General features: G+C 36.7%; 1 protein-coding gene across 2 annotated transcripts in view; it reads left to right on the top strand.

Annotated features, from left to right (window-relative positions):
* The window catches only part of DPH5 (diphthamide biosynthesis 5), a 39,318-nt gene extending 32,632 nt beyond the window's left edge, over nt 1-6,686 (top strand). For both annotated transcript variants that reach the window (XM_017859255.1, XM_017859254.1), the window contains exons 6-8: nt 1,152-1,191; nt 3,610-3,713; nt 5,702-6,686. In XM_017859255.1, coding sequence (XP_017714744.1) covers nt 1,152-1,191; nt 3,610-3,713; nt 5,702-5,898 — 341 coding nt within the window. In that variant the 3' untranslated portion in view covers nt 5,899-6,686. The remainder of the gene's footprint in view (nt 1-1,151; nt 1,192-3,609; nt 3,714-5,701) is intronic.
* Nucleotides 6,687-12,889: the final 6,203 nt, after the last annotated feature.

The raw sequence follows: 12,889 nt of genomic DNA, 5'->3' as shown, positions 1-12,889 counted from the left end.
CTGAAAATATGAAAATCTCATTATCACAACATTTCAGAAGCTCAAAGTGAATGAATAAATGGGTTAAAATGTTTAAAATCTTAGAAACATAATTTAATGGAAATCTAAAAGTTGACTTACACCATTGATTATAGGGAGGCCACATTCTTAATAACAGATATTCACTTTTTTCTCCATAATGTGACAGACAAGTAGAAATATATTTCAAACCTGAAAAAGGCTTTCAATGCTGGTTCCAAGAACGTTTAAAAATATGTATTTAATATTAACTCTGCTATAATTTCCAAGCAAACTCTTGGATATCCTTTATAAGAAACACTTCTATAATCACTTAGGAAATCTGCATAAGACTATTAAAGACTCCTCAGTTGCACTATGTTTATTTTTGCAAAAACAAACTTTGGCTGAACCATTTGTTTTCAGCATGTAAAGCAGGAAGCAGCTGTTGCTGTTGTATACTGAGTTCCTTTGAGGATGTAGAGTGATTCTGCTTTTTTACCTTTACCAAATAGTTCAGTTAAGCATTAGTGATTAAAAAGTATACCGAATCAAATATTGGTGATGCTTGGACTGTCAAGCTTTTTGAGAGCAGAGGTTATATCTGGTCAGGTCCCTGTGGTATCCCAGTCTCTGGCACAGTGTCTGACACACAGTTGGTGCTCAAATCCCTGTTAAAAGCATGAATACTTAGAATTAAAGTATTTATTCAAAATTATGTCATGTGTTAACATTCAGAAGAAAGCGAAAGACTTTTTTAAATGTGAAAAAGATTTTTTTTCTACTTATATCTATCGAAGGCCTTTCAGTTGGGTCTCTGCAGTTACTAGCTGGCAGAAATGAAAACAAAGATTGTGATTAGCTGTTAGTAGTGTATTTGCCAATGTTTATCTAATTCTTTCCTTTGTCTTCTTTTCCAAAAGGAAATTAGATGTTAGCAGGATGGTCTCAGGGCCAAGCTCATGTTTGTTTTCTAACTAGTGGCACAACCACAAGCTTCCATTCTTCTCTATGTTACTGTAACAAAGTGGCTAATTAAAGTGTGAGGGAAGAATGTTTCCCCAAAATTTAGGTGACTCTTAACTGAGGTTTACACATAGGGTTTTGGATAAAGTTTTTAATTAAATTAAAAGAACTATTTTTACTTCCTACAGACATCAAAGTAAAGGAGCAGTCTTTGGAAAATCTAATCAAGTAAGTTATTATTCTGAGAATGCATACGTCTGTTTTATTTCCTTGAACAATTCAATAAATTCTACTTAAATGACCTGAGTTCTAAAGATGGTTGAAAATGAGCTCTCATTAACAGTGTGAACATTAAACATTTTTATTCTTATGAAATGATAAGCAGTATAATAGAGTAGAAATAGCAATATATCTTGTAGATTAAACACTGAGAACAGTGTTTAGCATCTAACAGACACTCAGTGTTTGTGGAATGAATTATTGCATTGGGATTCTGAAAACATAGGTGTGAGACTGGGCGATGGTTCACGCCTGTAGTCCCAACACTTTGGGAGGCTGAGGCAGGTGAATTGTTCGAGGCCAGGAGTTCAGACCAGCCTGGCCAACATGGTGAACCCCATCTCTACTAAAAAGGGAAAAATTAGCTGGGCGTGGTGGCACGTGCCTTTAGTCTCAGCTACTTGGGAGGCTGAGGCACGAGAATCGCTTGAATCTGGGAGGCAGAGGTTGCAGTGAGCTGAGATCACACCACTGTGGTCCAGCCTGGGTAACAGAGTGAGAAAAAAAAAAAAAAAAGACATGGATTTGAGTCTTGAGTCTGCCTCTACTTGAGTGCTCTTGGGCAAGTTACTTCCATCTCTGAGCCTTATTTTCTTCATATGTATAATGATAGTATTAATCCTTTTTTACTTAGAGAGGCAGTGTCTAATACAGTACCCACTACCCACTTGTGACTAAGGAGCATTTGAAATGTGGTTAATGTGACTGAGGAACTGAATTTTTCATTTAATTTTAATTAATTAAAAAATGATACTCTTGTTGATGGAAAACTTTTAAGTATGTTTGAAACAGCTTTAGTATATAAATCTACTTTTACAACTATAAATTTTATGAAATTTAAATACAGATCAACTATTTCCAGTGAAAATTTAATATCCAAATTAAGATGTGCTGTAAGTACATACCAGATTTCAAAGACTTAATATAAAAACAATCTCTTTAATAATTTTTATATGAGTAGGTGTTAAATTACAACATTTTGGATTAAATAAAATATATTATTAAAATTTTTGCCTTTTTTGTTGGGCGTGGTGGCTCATGCCTGTAATCCCAGCCCTTTGGGAGGCCGAGGCAGGTGGATCACGAGGTCAGGAGTTCGAGATCAGCCTGGCCAAGATGGTGAAACCCCGTCTCTACTAAAAATACAAAAAAAATTAGCCAGGCATGGTGGTGTGCACCTGTAATCCCACTTACTTGGGAGGCTGAGGCAGAGAGTTGCTTGAACCCGGGAGGCAGAGGTTGCAGTGAACCGAGATCACACTACTGCACTGCAGCCTGGGCAACACAATGAGACTGTCTCAAAAAAAAGAAAAAAATGCCTTTTTACAAAGTTTTTTGTTAAAATGGCTACTAGAAAACTTGATTATATATGTGGCTTCATTTATATTTCTATTTGATAGCATTGACTTAGAGAAGTGTTTTGAGAGTCATTAAAATAATCTATATGAACTGTATTGTAAACCGCAATAGCTATATATATATGTGTATGTATATATGTGTGTGTGTGTGTATATATATATGTTGTTTTTTTTTTTTTTTTTTTTTTTTTTTTTTTGTGACAGAGTCTCACTTTGTCACCCAGGCTGGAGTGCAGTGGTGTGATTTCAGCTCACTGCAACCTCCATCTCCCGGATTCAATTGATTCTCCTGCCTCAGTCTTCTGAGTAGCTGGGATTACAGGCGTGCGCCACCAAGCCCAGCTTTTTTTATTTTTAGTAGAGATGGAGTTTCACCATGTGGGTCAGGCTGGTATCGAACTCTTGACCTTGTGATCCACCCGCCTCGGCCTCCCAAAATGCTGGGATAAAAAAAAAAAAAACTGGGATTACAGGCATGAGCCACCACACGTGACCTGCAATAGCTATATTTTTATTAATATGATAATTCGGCAAGCCTGATAGGCTTTTGAGGCATACAGAAATAAACATCAACTGAGACTTTTAAGCATCCAAGATGCTTTAGTTTACTTTTCTTAGAGGAAACAGTGAAAAGAAGAAATGTGGTTTAAAAATGGACATAAATAGGACACTAAACCTGATTAAGCTAGAGTATAGACCAAATTGCCACTTATTTTGAATTGTTTTTGCCAAAGGTATCACTTTGAATAAAGATAACTTTCATTTAGACATCTATCTTTATGTGTCCCTGCATCATTTCAGTGAGATGAAAGTTGAAGTAGAACAATGAAAAAGCTTAAGAAATGAACAATCATCATGCTTTTGTGTATGCTTAAAGTGAGTATATGTAAAAAACATCAAACAGAATGTAGACTGTGGTACTTGAGTATACCTGGGAGAGTAATTGCATTAATAACGTATTATGTAGTTTAATGGCTAAGAACAGTGGCATCTAGTTTTCTACCTATAGGGGAAGGAAGATCTATGAACCTCCACGGTATATGAGTGTAAACCAAGCAGCCCAGCAGCTTCTGGAGATTATTCAAAATCAAAGAATACAAGGAGAAGAACCAGGTACTCAAGACCCTAGAAGGGCTCTCATATTATTCCTCTGTTGCTGCATTTAGATGTGTATATGACTTAATATTGACTCATACCACTATGGAAGCAAGAGTCAGTGTTTTCGTATTGTACTATTTCTTGTCATTTTTGTCCAACTTCAATCCCATAGGCTTCAAGTTGTACTGAAAGAAAAAAAAAATTGGCATTCTTTTACAGTGTAATTAACAACATTCCAGAACGTGAGGATTTTTCACAAATTAAACATAAGTCACATTTGATATAAATATATTAGAATATAAATATTTTTGTAAAATGTATTTATCATGTTATCCCTAATCAATGGTGAGATCTGTCCTGCAAAAATATACTTATCCTACTTTTATTTTCCTCTTTTCATTCTTAACACTGAAACTAGGAATAGTTTTCTTCAGGGTAAATATGAGAAAATTTGTTACTATATTCCAAATATGTAGACACAGTGTGTGGTGTATAATAATAATGTTTATTGTCAGTAAATCTTTATGGGAGGTTCTCTTTTTTTTTTTTTTGAGACAGGGTCTCACTTTGTCACCCAGGCTGGAGTGCAGAGGCGCGATCTCAGCTCACTGCAGCCTCCACCTCCTGGGCTCAAGTGATCCTCCCACCTTAGCTGGACTACAGGTGCATGCCACCATGCTTGGCTAATTTCTTTGTGTGTTTTTGGTAGAGACAGAATTTCACCATATTGCCCAGGCTGTTCTCGAACTCCTTGGCTCAAGCGATCCTCCCACCTCGGCCTCCCAAAGCCTCCCAAAGTGTTGGGATTACAGGTGTGAACCACCGCGCCCAACCCACTGTGATTTTTTTTTTTTTCTTGAGATGGGGTCTTGCTTTGTTGCCTAGGTTACAGTGCAGTGGTGCATTCATGGCTCACTGCAACCTCTGCCTCCCAGGCTCAAGCCATCCTCCCACCTCAGCCACTTGAGTAGCTGGGACTACAGGTGCATGCCACCACGCCCGGCTAATTTTTTTGTATTTTTGGTGGAGATGGGGTTTCACCATGTTGCCCAGCTGGTCTCAAACTCCTGAGCTCAAGTGATCCGCCCACCTCAGCCTCCCAAAATGTTGGTATTGCAGATGTGAGTCACTGCGCCTGGTCAAGAGATTGAGTGATTGTTGCTTATTTTATTCTCATTAGTAGGCCATGTTACAGTCGTGAAGCAAATAGTCTTCAAGGCTGTTCTATATCCATAACTTTGTACAGAGGTTGCTTGCATTCCCGTTTGTCCTTGGATAAATCATCTGCCCCCTTTTGATCATTCTTCAATCAGGACCCCTTTCCCAACTAAACAATACAACCATTAAAGGGTCAGCTCTTTAGCTGTAGCACCAGAGTCAATAATACTAAAGCTCATTAAGGCTGGCTCTTTTGAACTTAAAGACATAAATCATGCCAAATGCTCATTATTTGTTAAGGAATCTATAATCTACTAGTCTCATATCTACTATCTTAGCTCTCATTACCATGATTTAAAAGAGAGAGTATTACATTTTAAAAACAGAAAACTGAAGTTTATCACATTGGCAAGGGAGAAACTCAAATCTGAATTTATTTCATAATCTCATGGTTTCTTCAGTATATCTAGGTCAATATGAACATAAGTAAGTTATTAAAAACATAAGTGTGTAATAAACATTGTTTACTCAGAACTTATTTTAAAACAAATGCTATGCAATTGTAGAGTGTAAGTACAGCTTGTCAAGTCCTAAAAGCTTAATGTAAGCCTTTGGAATTCTGAAAAGGGTAAAGTTTGGAAGTACTCTTTTATAATATTAGGTAATACAAATGATTTAGGAAATCCCTTGGATGAATTAATGGATAACTGGTCCATAAGTGGCAAAAGAGATTTAAGATATTTGGGGCTTCTTGAAATGTACTTGTGGTACTGATGTTTGACTGTTGGACAGGATGATGCATTTGCTGAATTGAATGGCAGTATCTTTTTTTTTTTTTTTAATAGCAATCACCGAGGAGACACTTTGTGTTGGCTTAGCCAGGGTTGGAGCAGACGACCAGAAAATTGCAGCAGGCACTTTACAGCAAATGTGTACTGTGGACTTGGGAGAACCATTGCATTCCTTGATCATCACAGGAGGCAGCATACATCCAATGGAGATGGAGATGCTAAATCTGTTTTCCATACCAGAAAATAGCTGAGAATCTCAAAGCATTGATGGACTTTGAACATAGATATTTACTATTGTCTGATTTAAATTTCAACCATATATGGATTGATATGGTTTGGCTGTATCCCCACCCAAGTCGCATCTTGAATTTTAATCCTCATAATCCCCAGGTGTTGTGGGAGGTAATTGAATCATGGGGGGGGCAGTTACCCTCATGCTGTTCTCATGATAGTGAGTTCTCATGAGATCTGATGGTTTTGTAAGTGTCTGGCATTTTTTGCCGCTCTGTGAAGAGGTGCCTTTCACCATGATTGTAAGTTTCCTGAGGCCTTCCCAGCCATGTGGAACTGTGACTCAGTTAAACCTCTTTTATAATTACCCAGTCTCAGGTGTTTCTTCATAGCAGTGTGAGAATGGACTAATACATGGATGCATGCACATTTGTGTAACAAACAGGTCTTTTGGCTTATCTAGCAAGTATAAAACAAGTGACCAAAAAGAAGTTGACTCAACAATGCTTGGTTTCCCGTGGCAGTGAGTTTTTTCCCTATGGTATCATCAGTTGTTGCTGCTATTTTGGCAACTTTTCAGGATGTACACACATAAAGCAGACCAGGCTGGAAAGCTTGTGGATAGACATCCACTGACAGAATCATTTAAGAGCAGTTTTTATTTATGAAACCAATTTATACAAGATGGTTGTTAACAGAATATAACTTAGAGGTAACTGGAATTTGAATCACTTGAATCTCAGTTTTAAAGGGTAGAAGTTATGAGTGCCAAGAAAAGCAAATAAGAGATTAGTAAACATTCACAAAATATGTTTATGATTTTCTTCTTTTTAAAAAAGTTAGCTGTCCTGACTGCATGAGGGGTTGTACTGACAGCAGCTGGTATTAGTGTATATAAACAAAGGTAGAAAGATTACATTTCCATCCAGCAGTCCGACTTAAAGCTCAGCTGAGCACATGCCACAAAATGACATTCTTCTGAATTCACTGTCTTGGTTAGCTGACATCCTAATTATGTGGCTCATATTCTGCTGTATTTTGGAGGTTATATAATTGTTTAATTATAAATGTTCAGCCAGTCTTGTACAGTTGCTGTTTGGTTTTAAATAGCATCTTTCACATCCAAGCAGACAAATGGAAAACTTGCTGACTACAAAATAAAATTTGTAAAAATATAAGTTTGAAGGTAACAATGGATTAGTCAAGATATGCCATATCACTTAACTCAGTTAATATGCCATTGTATATGTGCGAGTAGTCACACATCTTACTAGTTTTAAATAACACTCCATTTATGACCACAGGTCATTCTATTTCATGACCAAAGAGTTTTATATTTTTTGTCAATTCTGAATAGAAATAGCTTTCTTATATGCTAGTTCAGTTGGTTCAACTCTAAGTATTTCCATGGCCTAACCAATTTTTCTGAGCCCTTAATAAATCCATTGGAAGTTGAACAAAGATTTCCCTACTCCCTGGGTTCATCAGTTAGCTAAAGATTATTTGACTTATTTTACTTCGAGATAAAATATATTTTTATATATATATATGAAATATCTTTTTTTCTTTCTTTCTGAGACAGAGTCTCACTCTGTAGCCCAGGCTGGAGTGCAGTGGTGCAATCTTGGCTCACTGCAACCTCTGTCTCCCAGGTTCAAGCGATAATCCTGCCTCAGCCTCCCGAGTAGCTGGGATTACAGTCATGCGGCACCACGCCTGGCTATTTTTTTTTTTTTTTTTTTTTTTTTTTTTTTTTTTGTATTTTTAGTAGAGATAGGGTTTCGCCATGTTGACCAGGCTGGTCTTGAACTCCTGACCTCAAGTGATCCACCCGCCTCGGCCTCCTAAAGTGCTGGGATTACAGGCATGAGCCACCACGCCTGGCGTCATTTTCAATCCATTAGACACAGAAGGGGAGAGAGCCAAGTACATTTAAATGCCAGTTGTATATTATTTTGTTCTCATATGTTAAACTAAACATTTAAGAACTATAAAATGAAGAACTTCTGGTTTTGGTAATGGTGTAATAGCTTGTAATGTTCAAACCCTCCCAATTATAAACTATGGACAAAATATAATAAACAATGGTCTAAAAACTCTAGGGAGTCACTGAGACCAGCTGTGAACTATATATGATTTTTCCCCTTAGGTCATTCCCAGACTGTGTGGTAAGGCATGGCTAGAACTCAAGAGAAAGTTGCGGTCTTACTGGCTTGAGGTGTTAGGATGGAATTAAGGGCTGCTAGAAGAACTGAAAATTAAAGCAGCAGATCCTAGAAATGAAGGTGTCAGAAATGGAGGAGGCTTCCTGTCTGCATATGATCTCTCCTTGAAAATCCTTAGATAACTCTCGAACCTTGCAGGCCCCGGGAAGACTCCACGGACCTTGGTGGGAAGCCACAGTTGGAAGTCTCAAGAAGCTGAACACAGATGGCTGTTTTCTTTTGCAACAGAAGACAGAGTTTCAAGTTTGAATTCTGACAAGTTAGAAGGGCTTGATAGAACTTTAAGCTTCCCAAACCCCAGAATGGCCATGTATTAATAAAGGCTGTGCGCAAGACTAAAGATTTATGCTAAAACTAAGGATAAAACCTTTAACATAATATAAAATCAAGGTGATTAGCCAATAAATTTAAATGAGATCAAAGCTTAGCACTCTTCAGAGTATAATAAAATGAATCTGTATAACATATAAACAATGACCTGAATACAATAAAATGCTATAGGGTATCCAAAGAAATAAGGAAATACGGCTTATAGCTTATGGTTTTAAAAAAAGAGCAGACAATAGAAAAAAATACTAACATAAACTAGATGATAGTGGAATTAGCAGACAAGGTTATTTTAAAGCAGTTTTAGAACTATGTTCATGGAAGAGAAGGTAGTGTGGTTGTAATGAATGAATACAGGTGTATACTCTCACCCCAAAAGTGGAAACATTAAAAAAAAAAATGGTCGGGTTTAACTGGAGAATACAGATGATACATGAAAGAAATTGTCCAATCTGAGGAAGAGAGAAGAAAAGATTAGAAGGAAAACAGTACAGAGCCTCAATGCCATTTGGGGAAATATCAAGCAATTTAACTTACGTAACTGGATTTCTAGAAGAATAGAAGGAAAATAGGGCAGAAGAAAATATAAGTAACTTACAGGCCAGAATTACCCCAAATTCTGTCAAACCCAAAAAGCTGTCAACTCAACAGATACAATAAACTGAGTGAACCCCAAGTGAAATAAATAAATAAAGTCATACCTAACATAACAGGTAAAACTGATAAAAACCAAGGATAGAAGAAAAAAGCTACCAAGGGTGTTAGTAGGGAACCTACCAACTTTTTATCTGAAATTAAACTTAACTAGGTTCCTCTGTTTGCTAAATCTGGCAATCCTGTTCTGTATGTAACTTAATCTCAATTTAATGAAATTGTAAAATGAACACTGCATTACTCAGCAGGGAAAGGATGAACAGTAGTGAAATCCCAGTGTTAGTACCTGAAGGCTGCATACATTTATTTATTTAATAGTGTTTAGCTCTTTAATACTATAAAGTTCTTTAAAATTATCATGTAGTGAAACCCCATCCAATAATCTAGATACAGAACAGTTTCATCACCCACAAGATCTCCCACTCTCCCTTTATATTCATCCCTCTAGTTCATTCCTCCTTATTGTTAAGTAGTGTTCTCTCATATGGATAGACTACAGTTTGTTTATCCATTTTTATCCATTCACTATTTGAGAGATAATTGGTTTGTTTCCACTTTCTAGCGATTATGTATAAAGTTGTTAAAACATTAACATAACAGGTTTTTGCCTGATATCCGGAGGGATTGCTGGATCACATGATTAAGTGTGCACCTAATTTTATAAGAAACTGCCAAAATGATTTCCAAAGTGCTTGTACATTTTGCATTCTCGCCAGCATTGTATTATCTTTGCCAGCACTTCATGTTGGCAGTATTTTGAACTATCCTGATAGGTGTGTAGTGGTGTCTTTTTCTTTTTTTTGAGACAGAGTTTTGCTTTTGTTGCCCAGGCAGGAGTGCAATGGCATGATTTCGGCTCACCACAACCTCTGCCTCCTGGGTTCAAGCTGTTCTCATGCCTCAGCCTCCCAAGTAGCTGGGATTACAGGCATGTGCCACCATGCCCAGCTAATTTTATATTTTTAGTAGAGACGGGGTTTCTCCGTGTTGGTCAGTCCGGTCCCGAACTCCTGACCTCAGGTGATCTGCCTGCCTCGGCCTCCCAAATTGCTGGGATTACAGGCGTGAGCCACCGTGCCCAGCCACAGTGGTGTCTTTGTTGTGGTTTTAATTTGTATTTCCCAATGCCTAATGATGTGGATCATCTTTTCATGTGCTTATTCACATTCTTATATCCTATTTGATGAAACATCTCTTCATGTATTTTGCCTACTTTTAAATTGGATGGTTTCCATATGGTTAAATTTTGAGTGTTTGTTACATATTCTGGATAAAAGCTTTTGTAAGATATATGACTTGCAAATATTTTCTCCCCATCTGTAGCTTGTCCTTTCATTCCCTTAACCATTTTTGATAAAGCAAACGTTTTAAATTTTGATTAAATCCAGTTTATGTTTTCTTATATGGATTATGCTTCTGTTGCCATGTCTAAGATCCCATCACCAAATTCAACACTCAATATTTGTATGAAGTGTGAGTTTTAGATCCACACTTTTTTTTTTTTGCATGTAGATGTTTAGTTACAACATCTTGATAAGAAGACTATTCTTCCATTGAATTGTTTCTGCACCATTGTAAAAATCACTAAGCCATATTTATGTAGGTCTCTTTCTGAACTCTTGCTGTTCTATTGATCTGTGTGTCTCTCCCTTCTGTGATACTATGCTGTCTTAATTACTTTAGCTTTATGGTATTCTTAAAAACAGGTAGTGTGATTCCTTTAACATTCTTTTTTTCAAAGTAGTTTTAGCTATTCTAGTTCCTTTGCCTTTCCATATAAATGTTAGAATGAGCTTGTTGACATATACAAAAGAGCTTGTGAGATTTTTATTGGAATTGTTTGAGATGGTGTGGACATTTTGGGGTTTATTCTGTTTTGGGTTTGCCCAACTTCTTGACTCTAGGTGTACGTCACCAAACTTGGGAAGTTTACAGCCATTATTTCTTCATATCTTATTTCAGCACTATATACTTTATCCTGTCTTTGAGAAATTCCGATAAATATAAATGTTAGACATTTCTTACTGTCCCATGGGTTCCTGAGCTCTGTTCATTGTTATTGCAGTCTGTTTTCTCTGTTGCCCACAGCTGATAATTTTTATCCATCTATGAATTCACTGACTCTTTTCTCTGTCTTCTCCATTCTGCTGTTGAGTCCATTCTGTACGTTTTAAAAATTTTGGTTACTTTTCTAAAATTTCCATTTGGTTATTTTTGTATCTTCTGTTTTTTAACATTTGTTGCAAGATTATTTGTGATTTCTTTGTCACGTATTTTTCTGTAGGTGTCTGAGCATTTCATATAGCATTTTTGTATTGCTTTTTTGAGCATTTTAAGTATCTGCTTTAAGGTCTTTGTTAGGTAATTCTAAGATTGATATCTCAGTTTTAGCATCTATTGATTTTCTGTAAGTTGAAATTTTTGCAGCACTTTGTCAAGTAATTTTGGATTATAGCTTGGCATTTTGAATATTACGTTGTGAGTTGCTGGGTCTTGTTCAGATTTAATGGAGAATATCAATCTTTTTGTTTTAGCAGGCAACCAACCTGTTAGGTTCAGGATACAATTATCAGATTGCTCTTTATGGGCTACAGTTCCAGTGTTAAGTTCGGTTTTCAAAGACTGCAGTTCTCTTTGGATCTATTTCAAGTTTGTGGCATGCAGTTTGGGACTTACGAAGTAGTCTGTTGGATAGTTTAGTTCTCAAGATTCTCAAGGCTAAGTAGAACCAGATCCAAGCATTAGTGATTTGAGGATGATCCTTGGTGTTCGTAAACAACTTTATGAGATTGCTTTCCTAGTTTCCTCCCACTTCATAATCTCTCCACTACTTCCTGGTTCCCTGGGCTCCCTTTCTTGGTTGGTCCTCTGGCCAGAAACTTGGGGATCTAGTTACTCTACTCTGTTGCTATTTCATACCTTCATGACTGGGCCTGCATTCTGACCCATGTGGAGGGGGTACAGAGAGAATAAAAGCAACAGGGTTGCTGTACCCTTTTAAAACCATAACTCAACCAAACAGAAATATTCCCCTCCCTCAAAGTTTTAGTTCCTGTGGGCTTCCATAACTGTTGGCCACCACCACAGGATTGCCCGGGGGAAGCTTTTGGAAGGCAGTGGGAAGTCTTCCCTCCAACTAATGTTAACAACAAATGTAGGAACTTTGCCTTCTTTTGAAGTCTGTAGAAACCGACATGACCTATGTACAAATTATTGCTCATGGGGAAAGTAGTATGATGCATATACAGGACAATAAACCCTGTAAAGCTGAACATTATGATTTAACTTATTGTCTAGGGTGGAAGACAGCAACGGCTAATCAGATGGACCTTACTTTATTTGTAATTTTACAAGTCAAAATGACATACTCAAAAGTCCAAGCCAAATGGCCAAGCCAAGCCTTAATTGCTATGAAAGTGCTTCTTATATGTGAATCTGAATATCTTGTTTACTTAAAAAATACCACATTTTAAAATGCCATTTGGTGGCTACGTTCAGGAAATACTTTTATAATGTCTTTGTATTATTTTGTTTTATTCTTTAGTTTCAGCAGTTGCTGTCTCACAAAAAGAGTATTATTCACTTTAACAATTCATACAGAATTACTTTTCAAAGAGGAGTTAAACTTTACATTAAAAAGCAAAAATCATCCATTTTTTCAATAAATTGCCTTGCCTACACTGTGCCAGACTATGCATTTCTTATTGTTAACATTAGCAGATAAATTTGAATTGTGAATTTAAATGTTGGTAGCATGTGTTAAGCCTGAATTTCATGGTAGATTTTTTTTTTTTTTTTTTTTTTT

The sequence above is a fragment of the Rhinopithecus bieti genome, unplaced genomic scaffold, assembly GCF_001698545.2.
Source record: "Rhinopithecus bieti isolate Rb0 unplaced genomic scaffold, ASM169854v2 scaffold_49953, whole genome shotgun sequence".
Lineage (NCBI taxonomy): Eukaryota > Metazoa > Chordata > Mammalia > Primates > Cercopithecidae > Rhinopithecus > Rhinopithecus bieti.
This window is presented reverse-complemented; position numbering and strand designations above follow the sequence as displayed.